Source organism: Eschscholzia californica, unplaced genomic scaffold (assembly GCF_041429995.1).
Source record: "Eschscholzia californica isolate CP2 unplaced genomic scaffold, dmEscCali1.0.p SCAF_5, whole genome shotgun sequence".
Taxonomy (NCBI): domain Eukaryota; kingdom Viridiplantae; phylum Streptophyta; class Magnoliopsida; order Ranunculales; family Papaveraceae; genus Eschscholzia; species Eschscholzia californica.
Window position 1 is genome coordinate 44,440,256 of NW_028238472.1, and position 19,636 is coordinate 44,459,891.

Sequence of the window (19,636 nt, forward strand, 5' to 3'; positions counted from 1 at the left end):
CAACTTTGTACGAGGAAAATTAGCACAACTTTGTTGATAGTTTGTACATGATTTGCATGGGTTGGCGATGGGAAGATAAAGATCTGGGGACAAAGTCCAATCAAGTGAGTTTTTGGGCGAGAGGATAAATCTAAGGCCCAAAAAAGGAGCCCAAATAGGAAATCCAACCCAATAGGGAATTATATTTCAAAAAAAACCCAAAATGTTAGATTACCTATCTATCCCTCCAAAAGAAATTGTTCCCTCTCTTATCCCTCACTCATTTCCCGCCCAAACAGCCTGCCCTCTTCCCCTCCCTGACTTGATTTGACCCGAGCCTGACCAGCCTCTCTCTTTCTCTCTCGGTCACCGCGCTCTCTCTCTTCATTCACAACCTTCTTGATTAGACACAAACCCACTCCATCTCTCTCTCTTCATTCAAACGATTTCTCTCTATCTCTCCTCTCTATCTCGATCAAACGATTCCTATCTTCTAACATTCAAAGTTGCCTCTCCGTCTCTCTCTCTATCTCTTTTTCAAGCGAAACGATTTCGGCCATTAACCCCTAAAATCGAAACGTTACCGGCGATTCTCTCACTAGAAAAGCTATTTAAGCAACTTGATCTACTAATTTATCTCTCTATTTCGCTCTCTTTCAACGAATCTTGTGCTTCTCTCTCTATTTCGCTTTCTTTCAAACACAGGTACGTCTCTGTTTTTCTTCTAACTCTTGATCCTCTCTCTGTTGTTGGTAAATTATTAGGATTGTTAGAACATTTTTGGGGTTTCTTGTTTCAGATCTTTGGTTGTTGGTTCAGTTTTAGGGGTGTTCGAAAATTCGGGGGTGTTTTCAAAGAATTAGGGTTTATTATTTCAAGTTCAGTAGTCTGATCTTGAGTTTGTGATAAAACATTTTGGGTTGTTTTTCAAAAAAGTTTTAGGGTTAAGTTCCTCTACAGTTTGTGATAAAACATTTTGGTTGTTGTTTTGTGATTTCGGAAGCATTTGGGTGTTTATGGTTCTTCATCAAGCTTGTAGGTTAGGTTTGTTTTACCATTTAGGGTTGTGATCTGAAAGTTAGGTTTCTGTGGAGACATTTAGTACTTTGTCTTTGATTTTTAGGGGTCTGTCTTTGTTGATGAAGTGAATGATTTGTTCTGTCATTCTGGGTTGTGTTGAAGAAATGTTAGATTATGTTTAGACATTTTGATAGTTGTTTGTGATTTCGGAAGCATGCATCTTCACAGAAAGGTCATTTGGGTGTTTATGAATCTTCATCAAGTTTCTAGGTTACGGTTGTTTTAACATTTAGGTTTTTGTGCTGACATTTATTGGTGTTTGTTTTAACATTCATGGTTGTGTATAAGAAATTAGTATATGTTAAGACATTTTGATTGTGTACATACATTCTGTGTTTGTTTGAAACATGTAGGTGTGTAATACAAAACATAACAAATTTTGCAGATTAAAAAGATGGTGAAAACAAACACAAAGAAAGGAGATGGTCCTGAAAAAAGACAACAGACGCCAGTGAGGGCTAGCCCTAGGAAGAGGGCTGCTGAAGAGTCATCCTCTGCTGGGCCTAGCAAAAAAGGCAAAAAAGTTGCTAGTCCTCAACAAGCAAAGGTATGTTATTGTATACACATCTTTGACAATGTCCTGTATTTAATGTTTGTGCTCTGACATTCCATATAATGTTTGGCATATTTGTTCGTGTGTTGTCATTCTGTAAAATGTTACTTCAAATAGTTATCTTTCATTATTGTGTAGACACAATCCAAATAGATCTGCCATTATTTAAAGTGATGTAGCATTCAGTGTAGTGTTGAACATTTTGTTGAATGCCCTGACATATCTGTTTCTGATTGTGTGAAGCATCGAGAGTTTACTTTGAAGACGAGAGTGGCCAAGGTGGAGCCTCAACCAAAACCAACAGAGGCTAAAGAGCAGAAGAAGAAAGCTGCTTTTAGTTACAAATGTAATTTAAAAGCAGTTTTTAAGGTGGCTCGGGAATCAATGATGGATATTACGGACGAGCAAAAGACGATGTTGCTTGCTTCACCCTTCGGGGCCTTCTTTAAAGCATTGACCAGTAATACTTTCCGAAAAGAGAATGTGATGGAGAAGCCTAACAAAGCCATCTATGATCTGCTATATTGCTACGACAAACAGAGGCAAGCCTTCAACATCGGAGGGAAGATGATTGAGTTCACTCCCGGAGATGTTGCTTTGCTGTTGGGAGTCCCCATGGAAGGACAGGTTTACGAAGCATTCCCCACAAATGTCACCATAGATGTGGCTAAGGACCAGTTTCTTAGCAAGTATTTCAAAGACTGTATTGTAGAGGGGAAGTCTGCATCGTTTGGGGGCCCGAGCATCGAAAGGGCACTGAGTGTGGCTGCCAGAACAAAGGCTCCTTCCATTGAGTTCTTGAAACTCTGGATCATGTACATGGCAGCAACCTTCCTCTTTGCTTCAGCGGCCGGCTCCTCGGTGGTCGGGACTTTTTATCACAATCTCCAAACGGAGAGAATGATAAATAGAGTTTCATGGCCGAGAGCTATTCACTCCTACATGATGGAGAGAATCAACAAGCACTCGGAAGACCCGACCAAAGCTTCAGGCTGCCTGACTCTGCTGCACGTAAGTATTCCTGATCATGCACTTAAATGCTTCATAATTTCTTATAATGATAAAAGTCAAATTAGTTTGCTCTGACATTCTCTAATATGTTTCATCATTAACTTGGGGTAGATATCTAATGCTGAAACATTTTGCAGAATGTTTGGTAATTTCATAAAATGTTTTAGCATCCTTGTTATGCTACAGAAAAAACACTTCTGACCTAAGAGTGTTTAATTTATTTGCAGTACTGGTATTGCATGCACACCAGGATCCATGAGGACCTGGTAGGAGAAGTAGGGGTAAGTCCTAGAATAGCTCGATGGATGATCGAGCCATTCTTCCTTAAGGAACTGGAAGAAGAGCTGGAAAGCATTTCAGAGGAGCAGGTAATTTGTTGTAACATTTCTTATAATGTCTCTGTGATTTGAATAAATGTTCTAACATAACTGATGTCTGAGTGACAGTGTGTGTAATGTTGGAGCATTTGCATGAATGTTTACACATTTAATTAAATGCATTCCTTTTTTTAAGAGGTGTTGAGATAATAACCATATGTATCCCTCTTTGTAGGTGAAGGTGGAGTTAGTGGCGGAGTCTGTGGAAGAGGAAGAGTTGTTAAAGTTCACGGAGAGGGTGGTGGTGGAGATGAATGACGAGGAAGTAGAAAAGTTGAAGGAGGAAGTGGAGAGGTTGAGAGAAGAGAATTTGTTGGTTAAGAGAGAGTGTGAGATGGTTAAGAGAGAGAGAGAAATATTAAAAGAGGAGTTGGAGAGGATGAAGAGAGAGAGAGGAGAGAAAAATGATGTATTGGAATTTGATTTTGGTGTCGGAGGGGAGGTGGATGTTCGAGACGAGGTGATTGGTAGAGATGAGGTGACTGTTGGAGAGGAGGTGGAGGGTGGGGAGGTTAGAGAAGAGGTGGAGAGTGGAGATGGTGGAGAGAAGATAGTGGAGCAGGAAGTAGCCCCAAAAAATCCGGAACAAGTAAACGTAGAAGCCCGCAACGAAAAAGAAAGTGATGCCGAAGCCCAAACTGGACCAGCAGAAATAGACAATAAGGGTAAGAAGGCAATTTCTGATGAGTTGGTAAAGGGTCAATCTTCCGGGGAGGGGCAAAACCAGGAGCAGACAGATAGCCAAGTTGCTGGGTCAAGTGAGTAAATGCTCACGCAATTCTTTAGTTCTGTTGACATTCCTGTCTTTGATTGAGAAGAAGTTTCAAATGTTGAAGCAAATACCAGAATGCTTCAACATTTAACATTATGTTTTTTCATCAGTTTACGTTTATAAAAGAAATGAATATTGTTTTCTTAGATTTAAGTTGGTTTTATTTCTAGTTTATTTAATTTTAACCAACGTATTAACTTGTGTGGAATCATTATATCTTCTCTGAAATTCTTACTTACTTGTCAGATGATTGGTATGAACATAAATTGTTCGGCCATCGTTACAAGTTTTTTGATAAACGGTAAGTAAAAGAGTTCTATCGTACTCCCACGATGTCTTTTACCACGACAATTGAAGACTGTCTTTTACCACGAACGACAGTAGAGTGGTCGGCTAAGTAATAAATAAGAAACAAACAAGTAAGTGTTCTTCTCCGCATAAATACGTAAAATGTTAGAACATCTGTGATAACGTTTATATATATTGATCAAGAATTGGAGAATGATTTTTGTTAAGATTTGGTTTTCTATCGAATGTTGACTAGTTAAACGTGTGGTGGTGGGAACAGGTGAAAAGCAATTTGCAAGTGTTTTGAATGTAGGTGAAAAAGAGACGGAAGAACTAGACTTTCAGCTGACTTGGCCTTCAGCTTTCTTTTCAGAGGTTTGTGACGTGGCCAAAGTATATGAAAACTACGAGATCGTGGAGAATGAAAGTTCTTCGGAAGACGATTTTGTAAATAAGCCACAGGTTGAAATGGCTGAAGTAGTTCAAACGAAAGAGAAAAACAAACAAAACTCTTTGGTTAAGAGGGTAAAAACTCAGCCAAGAACCCGAACTTTGACCGAGAAAGCAAAGCAACTCGAGAAAAAGAAAACAATCAATGTAGAAGACATTATAGAGTTGGGAGCCGGAAGGTCAGAAGAGGAGAAAGTTAAGAAGCTTGGAAACTGGAGAAGAAGCCCAGTCTGGAAGAATGTCAAGGAACAAGAAAAGGGTCCGATGGAAGAATTCCTCAGGAACAGTGACAAAAGGTACGAGTAGGTTCCTGTAATGTTCATGCACTGACAATAATGTTTGGACATTCTTGTTTGTGTTGTAACATTTATTTTCGCTTACTGTAATGTCTTAGCATTGCCTGATATGTCCTATCATTACAAAAGGTGACACTGTTTTTTCCAAATTTTCCAGTACTAAAGTCTGGTTTAGTGACGGGATAAACGACATATGTGGAAAGCAGCTCGATATGTTGATGATGAATCTAGAATGCGATTCACAAATAATCAACTGGGCCAGTTCCTTCGTCACTAATCACAAGGAATTGAAAGAAAAGTGTGTGCTATGCCTCCCATCCGAGATCTATGTAAGTTAAGTGATTAGAATGTTTTCCTATCGTCATCTTTTATATGAGTGAACATTTTGATAACTTTGTGTTTGTTCGACAGACAATGATAAAGTCCGAGGTCAACCAAGCTTCAATCGAACAAATGCTCAATCGTACGTTGAGTAATAATGCTGGGAAACCGGAGATATTATTTGTGTGTGCACCAATCTGCCAACCAACAACGGGGGACGCAGCAAGGGGGGGACTGGACACTATTGATATATAATGTATTTCTCCATCGGTGGACCCATTATGATTCGATGTCATTTGATAAGAAGAAGGCCAAGGAGTGTTACAAAAATGCCAGGGAGTACGCGGCATATGTGGAGGATGTAATGGAAGAGGTGGGATTCACAATGTTTGGAACCCAACAAAAATATGCAGATGTCGTTGGGGAGCCAGAATTCCCTACTCAGGGAGAAAAGTAAGTGTTCTCACTCTTTATTTGTTCCAACATTATGATGCATGGTTTAATTAGTTTGAAATTGTTCCAACATTCCGGGAAATGTTGGAACAAAAACTTATATGTTTTTAGACAATTGATAAAAACACACGTAATTATTAATAATGTAGTCTCATTTAACATTATGTTTCAGAATTGTCTGTGACTGTGGAAACATTATTGGTTATGCTTTAACATTTCGTTTGTGTCTTGAACAGCCCGGATTGCGGTCTGTTTGTCATTTTGAAAATTGAAGAGCTCGTGGAAGACTGCATGACAACAGGACCCAAACAGCGTACACAAACCCAGATTGGGTTTCCCTGGCACAAAGGAAGAGGGCTAAGCTAACCCACAACATTTTGAAAGAGAATACGATGTCTTGGAGGATGACCCGAGCTTGAATTAGTTGCCCCTGTGTATGTTTTTTTTGTAAAGGATCTTTTTTAATCAAAAATGAAGTAGTTGATCAGGTAACGGGTTATGTTCATATCACTAAACCCGAAACGACTTCATTCTTGATTAGATTACAAACAAATAGGGTTTGTAAATTATTTTGGGATGTTAACAACATACAATGATTTTGGATGGGATGTTTATGTTAAAACATATATGAAGTAAATTTGAATATATTATTATTTTTCTTCAACAACATGTGTGACATGCATTGTCCCCTTAGAGTTTGTTTCAGGGAAGAACATACACAGATATGTTAGAACATTCCTTTCAATGCTGGGACAAATTGACAAATGTTTGAGAAATATGTAATAATGTTCCTTCATTAATACGAATGTATTCAAAAAAATTCATAATGTTGACACATTGTAAATAATAGTAAGACATGTAAGGATTCATTCACTGAACATTTTTTAGAATGTTAAAACATTTTCACAAGAGAACAAAATATGTACTAAATACCAAAAGATTTTACTAAAACATTCAACACAATGTACAGACAGTCTGTTACATGTTGAGACATATCGTTGATGTTGAAGCATTTAGAAAAATGAGAACTGCAGTTGGGCCCGACATGTGTACACTGTTGTGATAAGCGGGTTGGTTGCACCTGCGACATATTCTTTTCCTCCTGGTAACATCTCCGGAACTCTGCAACCGTGTTGTACGTGGTCTCCCTGGTGCCCTTTTAACTAGTGGAGGAAGAGTCTTGGTTAATGGATCAAAAGTATAGGGTTCGTCAAAATTTGGAACGGGGTAAACACAATGTTGGTATGTGTTTCTGTAAGCCTCCACCGTCCAGACTGGATCGTAAAAACATGTACTATCACCCCGAGTCTCGTTGATGCATAACATTGCATGTTGACACGGAAGCGAATCTACTTGCCAACGCCGACAATAGCATGTGAGAGTACCAAGATTTACGGAATGGCGTGGAGTCGAATATACTTCATAAATAAGTGGGGCTGCCTCGACGTATCTCCAAGTCTCCGCAACTTTGTATTTCGCTTGTTGCTCCAAGTTAATGGATGGGCAAAGAAATGTATTCCATCCAATAGCGGCGTCTCTATGCTTTCTCATCTCGTTCATAATCTTCTGTCTTATGGCATCCAACAATGCTGTAATAGGGAGAACGCGGGCTTTCTTTACCATGTTGTTGAAGCTCTCAGACAGTTGGGAAGTGATGGCGCCATACCTGTAAGACAACATTATAACGTCTGTCACAACATTTTACGGAATGCTTATAATAAATCATGTTGTGTTAGAACCGTGCACTAAATGTATCAACATTTATCCGAATGACGGAACACTAGAAAGAATGCCCTTTCATAACAGAAGCTATGATTAAATGTGAAAAAATAACTTGGTAAACTTAAAGTGTGCGAGTAACAAGGTTCATGGTGTTTCAACATTTCAACTGAAAAAGAGTAAACAAAATACCTATCTCCGGGGAAAAAGGAATCTGCCCATGATTCCGGATTAAGGGATTGGAAAAACCTCTCCACATTGGTTCCACCCATCTCAACCATTTGTTCAATGGTTGCGTGATACTCGCTCTCGGGTAATGCACGTGCCGCCGTAAACATAAGACTCTGAAAATAACGTGACTGGCGCGCCCCGTTACGTATTCTCAAGTTTAGATTACATCGTAAGTGCCAAGCACAGAATGAGTGGTGAGCGGTGGGAAAAACATTCTTCACGCCTTTTAGAATTCCAGCATGTCTATCCGAAATAAAGGTGTAACGTTTGATCGGATCCACCACTAATTTCAAATTTTGCAGAAACCAATCCCAATTATGATCATTCTCAATGTCCACAACTGCGTAAGCAATGGGGAAAAGACCTAACAAAAAAAAAATAATACAAAATTAGTTCTGTTGATTCATAAAGCAATATTGCATTAGCAATTGATCAAATGTCTAAACATACGTGGTAATGTTGAGTGACATCAATAAATGACGCAGCATCTCACTGGATGCAGCGACATTGTAGATCATGTTCTTAAAATTTTGTCAAGTGTTAGCAGGAACATTAGAATGTTAACGTACGATGTGAAAATGAAAACATACCGTCGTTTCCGTCCTTGGTAACCACAGCTAAAATGCAACCATTAAAACGAGTTTTGGCGAATGTTCCATCAATATAGATCACAGGACGACAGTGTTGAAACCCAAGGATAGATGCGTGAAGGGCAATAAAAACTCGGACAAATCTATTGGTAGTGGGTTCGATTTGAAAATCAATTATGCTATTGGGATTAATAGTCGCCAAAGCATCTACGTACCACTTCAACTTTGCACAGGAATCACCCTCCTGCCCAAATACTTTGTCCATGGCTACCTTCTTACCACCGTAAGAAAAGTAATAGCTCAACTCAACACCGTAATCGTCTTGAAACTTTTCTTTAACTTCAGCAGTACTCCAATTTGGGTGTTTTCTGATGTCTTCATCCATTAGGCTGCCAACAAGTTTACTAGAGAGTTTGGGATCCGCAGGTTTGAGAACAACATCGAGACAATCGTGTTTCGGTTCGTATTCTTTCAACAGAAACACGGATTTACATCCCAATGGTGCAACACCGTGGACTCTCCAATTACATCCGGGTTTGGAACAAACGGCAGTCACACGACATGGTTCATTCTTGATATATTTGTAGTTGTTCTTGGTTGCAATGGTATATCGACCAAGAGCGTGTCGAAAAGCTTTGACACCACCAGGGAATATTTGCCCAATCTCCGTAAATACGTCGCCCCATGAGTCACATACTAACTTCTTGTCATTATTTTGAGATGTAGAAAGTGACCTTTCAGTTTCCATACTGCAAAATTGAATAAAATGTTATGAAAGTATCATCAATTGTCTTAACAGGTTAACAAATGTATGAACATCTAGTGTAATGTCGCGGCACCAGAGAGAATGTCTGATCATTCTATCAAAGGTTGGTCAAACTGATAATTCAATAGCTATGAAACAAATGTGTTAACACATGATAAAGTACTTGTAACATGTAACCAAATGTTCAGAAATTTTAGTAAATGTTAACACAAACGTTAAAGTTATACCAGAAACAAAAAGAATGTACGGGCAGCGAAAGAACTGTACGGACACTTCAGAAACTAAGCTTTAGACGAGAAGGATGAACAAGAGCATACAATCTCATAAAAAAGAGTTTCATCATCAACAGTTACCTGGATTTATAGGAGAAGAAGATGGTGATTCGAACAAGTTGATGGCTGGAGAAGATGAATCGATATGATGAATGAAGAAGAGGGTTTGTATCTCGGTTTGTGTCTGTAGGTGATGACTCAACGAAGATGATGAAAATATTAGAGAGAGAAAGGTGAAAACGAAGATGATGATCGAAGAGATGATGACTGTAGAGAGAAGAAGGTGGAAAATAGGGTTTGTGTTTCGGTTTAGGTAGAGAGATAAAGTGAAACAGATTTTGGAGAGAGAAAATAAATCAGATTTTTGAGAGAGAAAGATATGATTTGTTAGAGTTGTTGGATATATATAGGAGGGCAAAAGAGGGTTTAGAAGAAAATAAGAAATCTTAGAGATAAGAGTTGGGTCCGGATTGCACATTGGGATGTGTATTTGGGTTTGATATGAGTTATTATTTGATTATTGGGTTTTGGGTGAGATAATAAACCTTGTTGGGTTTTTTTTTGTATTTGGACCCAAAATTTGGGCCTTTCATCAAAATTTTTTTGGGTTGAGCATAAAATATGCACCCTAAGAGATTTTTGTGTATGCCTCAAAACTGCGGCCAATCAATTTCATGATGGTCTTAATGAAGAATGTGTTAAATAATCGTCGTATCAAGTTATGTCTCAAATTGAGTTTTCAGTTTGATCCTCGTTCAATTTGCGGGAGGGTAATAAGGGTAAATGTGAGACTCAAATCAAATAGCATTCCTACCAAGATACAAATTAAAATCAAGAAAAATATTCTCATGTATATCTCCAAAATAAAGATAAACTTGAATTAGAGTTATTTATATATTTACGTTATTTATTTCCAACCGTTGTATTACGCTTCTATTATAAATAGACATAGAAGTATATGGTTTCTCTCACCCAAAACCTAAATCTTTGGATGTAAGAGCATCTCCAATGCAAGACTCAAGAAAAACTCTAAAAATCCTATATGCCAAGTGTGAAAAATGGATCTCTAAATGGTCTCTTTCTTATTTGGCATTTAGAGACACTCTATTTCAAAACCATCTCCAATGCAACACTCAAGAGAAACTCTAAAAACCTATATTTTAGTTTAAAACTAATTGATTTTCTTATGTGGCACTTAGAGAAACTCAAGAGGACACTCTAAACTTAGAGTGTCCTTTTAAGGATCTCTAAAATGAATCTTGACACATCACTTTAGAGATTCATGTTGAGTTTTGCATTGGAGATGGATTTTAGAGAAAAAATAAAAAAAAATCTTATGTGGTAAGAGGTAAGTCTTCCAACTTAGAGGTCAAGGGTTCGAGGCACACGCTTACCAATTCAAAAAAAAAAAAAAAAAAATTAACCTTTCACGTTGAATTAATAACGGTAATATGGGGGTGGGAAAAAACATATCTTATACCTTTTTTTAGCTTTGGGAACTCAAAATGGTGACAAAATGAATTGGGATCTTATTTTCTAGTTGTAGAACACTAGAAACCTGCTACTATATGTGTCTTTTGATTGATTTAACATTTTGTGTTTTATGTTCTTTTTCATCACTAAAATTAATAGGCCGGCCAATTAATAATGTTGTGACGGCCTCGATATCCCGTTTCTTATTTTGTATGTAGGAATTGTATACAATTTCTTCCGAAAAAAAAAAATAAAATAATTTCAAAACTTCTCCACAAACTTGGCTGGCTTTGAATCCCAAGGGCCAAATGGAATCGCTCAAGGATATCCAACATCACTGACAGTGATACCACAAAAATCATTTAAAATAATGATGTCCCAAATATACTTCTTTCTGAAATGTCTCATATACTTTCTCTCCTGCTTTCTATAAAATTTAAAAGGATACTTCCAAATTATTCAAGATGCCGTTCCATCTCTACCTAATCATAACCTTGAGAGCATATTTAATGGAAAAAAAACTCTCAATATTCTGATGGTTCAACTTTAATTGAGATTCAATATTTTAGGTCCTAAAATATATATAAATCTTTTGATTTTCTTTGTTTTTCAATATAAATTTTCAAAATAATTGTATCGGATACAAATGTTGCTTAATTTTTGGTCATCCAACTCAAATCTTTAATCCTAACACATGTTGTTTTCTTTTCGGGTGACGTAGAATATATATGGCTTTTAAACCTATCATTTATAGGTTGGATAATGTTACCGTGTTAAGTTTGTGGTTGTCCAATTCAAAACTAATTGACAATGAGTTATTTTAGTTTTGAATTGGACAACCACAAACTTAACATGGTAACAGTGTCCAACCTATAAATGATATATTCTTGGTTGCCAGATGCCCAGATCACCCTTCTCCCATGTGGAACCATTCTCACAAATGTCACTCTCAAATTCAATTTAAAATTATTTAGATAGAAACAAAGATCTTATACTGAGAAAAGTAGGAGAAAGAGAGGGAGATAAATAGAGGAGAAAAAAATTGGTGGTAAACCGTGGTAAAAAATGAAAGTGTTGGTCGGAAGTAGTTGTGGTGAAGGTGAGATAAAACTGAAAATTAAGCACCATTCACCTATATATAATATACCATTTGTGGAGGATCGTCCATTCACCTATATAACATTTGTGGAGGATCGTCCGTTCACCCTCTATTTACGTTCATTTTCCGATCCTGTTACTTTAGGGGGAAATGACGCTTCTTTTTCAGGAGAGGTTACTGAGAGAATTTCGTCTGGTAATGGTGGTCGCCCTGGCATAAGAATGCAGTTTAGGTCACAAGCGGAGAAGAACCCAAGTTCAGCCAATCCTATTGAGAATACTGTAAGTAATCGTATCTTACATTCGAAAACTATCCCTTTGTTAATATAAAAAATATTCATCTCTATATATCAATATGCTATTAGGTCGGTGGATGCTAGTTTTACCGCTAGTGTTAGAAGAATTTACTGATAGGTCGTTCTATATCGTGCTTTAGGATTTCAGAAGTCATCTTGAGGGTCTTTTGGTCTGTTAACTCCAATATTCAAATATTGTTGGTAAACTAAGTGAGTTTTAGTTACTAATAGTTGTATTTTAACTTCGCTTGAACTTAATTTCCTTTTTTGTTGATTTTTGTTTTTTTGATTGTTGAAGAAGTCGGGCAACTTTGCTGAAAATGTTCGTGCACCATCTAGCACATTTGCTGTAGCTGGTTCCTCCAAGAGACCTACGCCACCAGACAGTGTGCCTGTGAAACTAGGGTTTGTGCAAAACTACAACAAACAAATTAGGGCATAATTTTGCCTCTTATACCTAGGTCATGTCTGACCAAGTGTGACCAGTCAAAGAAGATACATTCTCGGTCAAGCCCACATCCAGTAGAGACGAGTTGTTAAAGGCACCATCTTAACAACCTTTGAGCTGAAATAAGAAAAGTTAGTTGAAGTCAGTTTTCATAACTAACTTTTCTGTTTTTCTGTTTTTCTATTTTTCTATTTTACTTTCTTCATTTCTAGAGTATAAATAGATTTCTGTAATTGAAGTACAATTTGATTGAAAATAAAATCAAGTTCTTGGAGAAGGATTTCTTACATGGTATCAGTCTAGGTTTTGAAGATCAAATATCTAGGGGTTTCCTCTCCAAAGAGCTTAATAGCAATCAATATCTCGCAAACAACAAAGAAGATCATTAAAATTCAGCAGATTAAACATTAAGAAGATTTAACATTCAGAATATTCATCATCATCAACATAAAGAAGATTTAGTTTTACTTACTTGTTTTTCAGACTTTGATCCAAGTTGTCATCAATGGCTTCAAATCAAGGTAATTTACCACCTATTTCATCTGTTACTAGCTTTATCACTGAAAAGTTAGATGATTCTAACTATCTCATGTGGAAAGACCAAGTTGAAACCCTTCTTAGCACTTATGAATTGCTAGGGTTTGTCACTGGTACTATTGAACAGCCACCACAACTTAAGTTCATTCAAGGGATTGAACAAGTAAACCCAGACTTCCAACAATGGAGGAGTGAAGAAAATTTTGTCCAATCTTATCTCAAAAGTACTCTGTCTAAGTCAGTATATTATGACATCTATGGTTTATCAACAGCTAAAGAGATTTGTGATTATCTTTATACACTACAAAAATCAAGGTTATTGCCGACGGCATAAAACCGTCGGCAACTAACAAAAACCGTCGGCAGAAGTGATTACCGACGGCGCAGAAAACGTCGGCTATATAAGAGTCGGGGATACTATTGCCGACGAATCTGCCGACGACAACATACCGTCGGGAGTGGTAGTGCCGACGCTCTCCTAAATTCCCACTCCGTCGGCAATTCCGGTTACTTTCCTAGGAATCACATTGTGATGACGACGGTGTATTAGAAATAATTACCGTCGGCAATATTTATCAAAATTACAAAAAAAAAAAATTTGACCCGATGTTGCCGCAGGTGGTTTTTAAACTGCAGCAATATATTGAACAATAATAACCTTCCGTTTCATCATAACATAGACATCGAAACAAATTTATAAAACATAAATCTATAGATAAATTTGCCAAATTTTGAACATTTTACAAACGTAAACTATATGTTACTACCAACAACAACAACATCATTTGTATATAAATGATCAAACTAAATAACTTGACAACGACGATAAACCACAAACCTCACTTGAACAAGTTGGGCCGTGTTGCCTTGTATGTGGTCTTCAACTTCCTGGATGGTGGCCTAACCTTCTTGAAAACCAATGGGAACTTGATATCCTTCTTGTGGAATTGCTTAGTGCTCTCTCTCTTGCAGAGTTTGGCAGGGATGGTTGCTGTCTTGATGATTTGGATGCAAGGAGACCTCACCCTGTGACGGGATGCCATCTCGGTGTACATCTGTTCTACACCGCCGTTGAGAGTAGTGTCACGGTATTCCTTGTACATGTTGTGGTACCCTGTTCGGCTTTGGTATCGTAGCCAGATACCATAGTTCTTGATCTTAGTTGGGCTTTTCTCGAAAATCTGCACGAGGAAAGAGAATAAGAACACCCAAACACTAACTGAGACAATAGAAGTATTTAACAGATAAGACACCCAGACATAATTTAGGGTTTAGAACACTATATCAGTGTGATAATCCAGATAGAATAGTTAGTACTTGACTAAACATTCAAGGGGCGCTACTTCTAACCCAAACAGCTAACCATCTCAACATTTAAGAATAAACACTTTGACCATCTTCAGAGTAACACATAGGATATAACAACCTTAGTACTCGTCAAAGATCAAGACTCGGTAGCCTAATACACAAAGATGGGAGTAAAACAACACCAACAAAGGTGGGAGTAAAACATGAACAGTTAGAATTAGAAACTCGGTAGCCTAGCAGCCCTGACGCATATAACGACTATAGACCAGCCAAAACTTAGTAAATCGGTGGTCACTAACTCAGGTATATGTCTTACTCCCCTCAACTCGTCGAATCTCGGTTCTGGCTACCTAATGGGTTAACTTCATGATCACCTCTAGGTACCCCCAAGGCCAAACTGAGTCCAAAAACTTGCTAATTGCACTACACTGCCTACGTATCTTTTTTCCATCTACATGTTTTCTTTCGTTCCTCTTTACTCTTTAGATCCCGCTCCAGACTTCCTGCATTATTTCCCTCCCCATGTGATCTTTCATTCCTCTTTACTTTTCTCTCTAGTGTTATTTCCATCTCCTTTCCTTTTCATCCTCCATAAACTAATTAAGAATGAGTAATATATGTGAATTCTAATAAACTGAGAGTATAGTTATGGAAAAACTTTATCCCACATGAACAGCCAAAGTTCATTAGATGATCTTACTTCTCTACCCATATGTAAGTGAACTATTCATATAAAATTTCTGCTAGCTATAACGAGGGTTAGCATCCATAAACTTAACTTTACTTCTATACTGAGGACCAAAAATGTAGTCTTTCACATAAAGGAAGAATATGTAAGTGGTACTAAATAAACAAAATACCTCCACCAATGTTTTTCTTGTTTAAAAGAAGGAGAAAATTGACACCAACAAGTTGGTATGGTTTAAGTATTGGTTGAAAATCCGAATCTTTCGATGCACAAGCAGCATTAATATCATCCTGAACAAATACAGACCAGATTAATAACCTAAACCCATGAAAAGAAATGAACTTGAATGCAAAATTATAACTTTACCTGAGTAACAATCCTCACAGAAGAAGATTCAGCTTCGGAATATCTATCACACGACGCCATTGATGAACCATAAAGCTCTTTCCTCAACTCCACCGATATTTTCGCACATTTCTGCAAAGCTTTGCCAACGACATCATCTTCGTCTTCTTCATTTGCCGGAATTTCAAATACTTCCGCAAAATCATCGTCGCTATCTTCGTCAACAACAAATCTCCGACCTCTATTTGTCGGAACACGAGTTTCCGTTATATCAACATCATCATCTTCTAAATTTTCAGCAATTACAACTTCATCTTCTAAATCTTCAGAAATTCCTAAATCATCATCAGAATCTTGAGCAATTTGAACATCATCATCACTACTTACAATAACCTCAGGAATTTCACTTTTCTTCGAGCCATAAGAAAACGATTCTATTTGAGGAGGAGATTTTACTTTATTGAGAATCCTCTCCGGCTTAAAATCCGAGTGTTTCTCCCACAAAACACAGACCAAGCTAATAAGTAAATGAAAACAAACAAAGTTGGGAATATTACCTGTAAGATAAGCTATAAATTTTTGCAATTTCTTGATTTCCCCAAAAAACACAAACTCAGAAGCTCCCTCTCTAGCTTAACCAAAGAACAAAAACTGCCAATAAGTAATCTAAACAAAAACAATATGAGTAATTTTCTCAAAAACAACTATAGATTTTTGCAATTTTGAATCGACATATGGGTAGGTTATAGCACAATTAGAGTTTTCTCCCTATCAGGCCATCTTATAAACCCTGGAAATTGCATTGTTATACCCTTGAGATCCTCTCTCAAGGGTAACCCTAGCTTGATGAACCACCACCATAAAGTTTGGAAGTTGGAAGTCATCTTCTGTGTATGTTCCTCCAACAATTCCTCCATTAAAGTGTTCAGAAATCTTCCATTTTTCTTCATCTCTATTATTTAACCTGTTAGCAAGTCAAAGAAAAAAATACACAAACTTAACTACTAACCTAATTCGAAGATAATCTGGTGATGACGATGATAAAATATAACCTAAATCGAAGATAATCAAACCTAATGTACATGAAGGAGATAAGTTCACAACCTAACTACACAAAAAAAAAGTATAGAAAAAGGAAGATAAGCTAATGTAAAACAAGAACAAATTAGAACACGATTGATTCATCGTCTTCAATCTATTTACCTGATTGATTCATCGTCTTCAACATCAAGAAACTGGATGGTTTGTGATGGAGAGAGATTGAGGAAACAGGCGATGGAAGAAACAAGAAAACAAGAGATGAAAGAAAGTGGAAAGGCGATATGTAAAAAGAAAGTTATGTCTAGGGCATAAGAGACTTGCGCCGACGAAGAACAAAAATTCGTCGGCGGAGGTCTCAATTGAAAATAGAAACTGGGAAAATATTTCACACCCCCGACGGAAACTGAAATTCTTTCCGTCGGCACAATAAATTTCGCGGTATTATTTTCGCATTGCCGCGAAAATTTCTTCCCAAAAATTTTGGCGCCCATTTGTCGCCGACGGAAAGTAACAAACCGTCGTCTCAGGTTCAACTGCCTACGGTTTTTAGCTCCGTCGGCCCACCCGTAGGCGAAGCGAAAGACCGGGCTGTTACCGTGGTGGTATCTGCCGACGGTATTTTGGTAAGGCGTCGGCATTTGTCTACTTCTCCCGACGGAATTCACTAGAAACCGTCGGCTATAACATCTGTTCCGACGGTTTTGGTTTAATCCGTCGGCAACGGCCGTCGGCAATAAAGCCTATTTTTGTAGTGATACTACTAATAATGAGGGTTTAGAATCACAAAAAGATCAATTAAGAAGAAAAATACAAACAATTAAAAAAGGAAATGCCACCATTTCTGAATATCTAAGAGAATTGAAACAAATAGCAGATTCTCTAATGTCTGTTCATGATAGGGTATCTGATCAAGAATTAGTTAGATTAGCAATTCAAGGATTAAGTTCAGACTATGATCAGTTTACCATTGCTTTAAGAGCAAATAATGAAATCCTATCACTTGCTCAACTGAAATCCAGACTTATACAACATGAACAGTGGTTATTATCTAGAGACAGTGAACAAGAAGCTTATTATGTTAAGAGATATAATCAAAAGCCAATTCCAAGCAGAGCCGGCCCTGGCCCAAAGCGAGCAAAGCCTCGCTTTGGGCCACCAAAATTTAAGGGCCACAATTATGAATGTGCCTATAAGATTTCTAAAAATTAATTTCTCAAACTAGACCCAGTACAAACTAATTTAGAAAAGGCCCGTACTCATATCAAGATGAGCTGGTTTCTCTTTTCATTTTGCTTATCAGAAGTGGGCCCCATTGATATTTTGAACTTTTCCACGAATTAACCCTGTTTTGGATAATATCTCCTTTTACTCCTTATTCACCTTTCACCAGATTCATATCCAATTGTTATTGTCCTAGTATATTCACGTTATTAAATTCGTACTCCACTTATTAATTTCCTTCCTACCTTAAAGTAAAATCGATTTAAGTTTCATCTTTGGATGGTTTCCATGTTATGTTCAAGTTAAGCCAACGTAGAGTTGCTAATAAAATAAGGTATTTCAACACTTCTCATACTAAAACTCTTTTAGGAAAAAAATCAATTTCTTCTCATAACCGGAGGTTATTTGAGAATTAGGGTGGTCGGTAGGAAACAAAAATTGGTCTTTCCTCCTACTATTAAGAGCGTGAAAACTAATATTTTATACACAGCGTAGTTATAATCTATGTCAGACAAACTTTATTTTATCTTGGATGAACCTAACTGACTATCATTGTTGAGAAACATCTACTTCTAATTATAAATTTTGTAGCCACGTGACTTTCAAATATGTTATATAACGATAGGTCTAGCTACTATGTAATCGATGTTCAAATCAATGGATATGAAAAGCAAAATACAAAATCGACCAAGCATTTTCTTATCCCCATTTTAGCATCATAGAAGGTGAACCCGTGTCTGGTCGGCAAACTGTTGTGATGAATCTCCAAATTGACGGGAATGATATTATATATGCATTTTCAAGGCCAAGTTTAGATGATGGGAAAGATGTTTAGTGTTTAACTAAACATACTCCGATAGAATGGGTTTACGGCAGACCTCGGGTTTACGGCAGACCTCGGGTGCAGGAGAGCGTAAGAGAAATTTTAAATATGTGTCTAATATAGAGGGCCTCATTTTTGGAGTGCGCTTCGGGCCACCAAGAAGTCAGGGCCGGCCCTGATTCCAAGACATGGGTTTAAACCCTCACCATCTTACTATAAGAATCAATCTCAAATAAAGAAGGATATCATTCCATTACCTTCTAGAGTTTCTAGTTCTCAACCTAAGCAATCTAAGGGACAAAAGGCTGATGACTTTGATTTTACTACTGTCCCATGTGGGATATGCAAAAGATGGGGACATTCTGCTGGGGTATGTTTCTTTAGGTATCAGCCAAATAAACCACATATGGGTTATCATTCTGAATCTCAAATTCAGGAGGATAGTCCTACAAATTCTCCTCCTGACAAATTATTACAGTCACAGTCTTATCTTTATGAGGATGAAGCTTTACTTGAATGCAATAATGCAATCCTATATGAGTATGGTTCAAATGTTGATGATGATGTTGATATCTATCATGAATGTCACACAGCAATTGTTACTAATGATGATGATAGTGATGATGAATTCTTAGACTGTGAACAAAGTATGATAGAGTCAGAAACATGTTATGTTGCTACCAAACCAGACACAATACAAGATGGAGCTTGGTTAGCTGATACAGGAGCCAGCAGTCACATGACACATAGTGTTTCTAATCTTAGCTCAGTTCAGTCTTATCAAGGCTCTGAAGCAGTTATGGTAGGAAGTGGTAAGTTTTTACCTATTTCTAGTACTGGTTCTTCCAAGTTGTCCACATCTACTCATACTTTTGATTTACATAAGGTCTTGTGTGTACCTAACCTCAAAAGAAACCTCTTGTCCATCTCTAAATTCACTAAGGATAACTCATGCTCAGTTGAGTTTATGCCTTGGGGCTATAGTATTAGGGATATTTGGTCAAAACAATTGCTAGCTGAGGGTCCAATGAAAAACAACCTCTATCCCATAGAAGTTCATAACAGTACTATACAAAATAGGTCTTATTCAGCTCATCTAGCCCATAATACCACAAGTTATGATATATGACATGCAAGACTTGGACATTCAAATAGTGGTATACTTAAACAACTTCATAAGGATAACAAAATATCTTTATC

At 37.3% G+C, this 19,636-nt stretch overlaps 2 protein-coding genes and 1 long non-coding RNA gene across 5 annotated transcripts in view; all 3 read left to right on the top strand.

Moving 5' to 3' along the window:
* Positions 1-19,636, top strand: part of LOC147539561 (casein kinase 1-like protein 3) — a 58,366-nt gene that overhangs the window by 18,637 nt on the left and 20,093 nt on the right. For 2 of the 3 annotated variants that reach the window (XM_086644846.1, XM_086644847.1), the window contains one exon: positions 11,875-12,011. In XM_086644846.1, coding sequence (XP_086500972.1) covers positions 11,875-12,011 — 137 coding nt within the window. The remainder of the gene's footprint in view (positions 1-11,874; positions 12,012-19,636) is intronic. The other variant, XM_086644848.1, reaches the window with a different exon arrangement.
* On the top strand, positions 118-3,982 carry LOC147539563 (uncharacterized). The gene is made up of 3 exons (XM_086642468.1): positions 118-1,087; positions 2,598-2,991; positions 3,176-3,982. The coding sequence occupies exons 2-3, from the start codon at positions 2,863-2,865 to the stop codon at positions 3,764-3,766; spliced, it is 720 nt and encodes a 239-aa protein (XP_086498594.1). The 5' UTR covers positions 118-1,087; positions 2,598-2,862; the 3' UTR covers positions 3,767-3,982.
* Positions 4,968-6,150, top strand: LOC147539564 (uncharacterized). The gene is made up of 3 exons (XR_015225814.1): positions 4,968-5,135; positions 5,218-5,580; positions 5,817-6,150. It is a non-coding gene; the product is annotated as an uncharacterized LOC147539564 (long non-coding RNA).

Bases quoted from the DNA above. Each gene is read 5' to 3' on its own strand.
- LOC147539563 (XM_086642468.1), top strand. From the start codon at position 2,863: ATGCACACCAGGATCCATGAGGACCTGGTAGGAGAAGTAGGGGTAAGT. The intron at 2,992-3,175 runs GTAATTTGTTGT...CCCTCTTTGTAG, and splicing joins AAAGCATTTCAGAGGAGCAG to GTGAAGGTGGAGTTAGTGGC.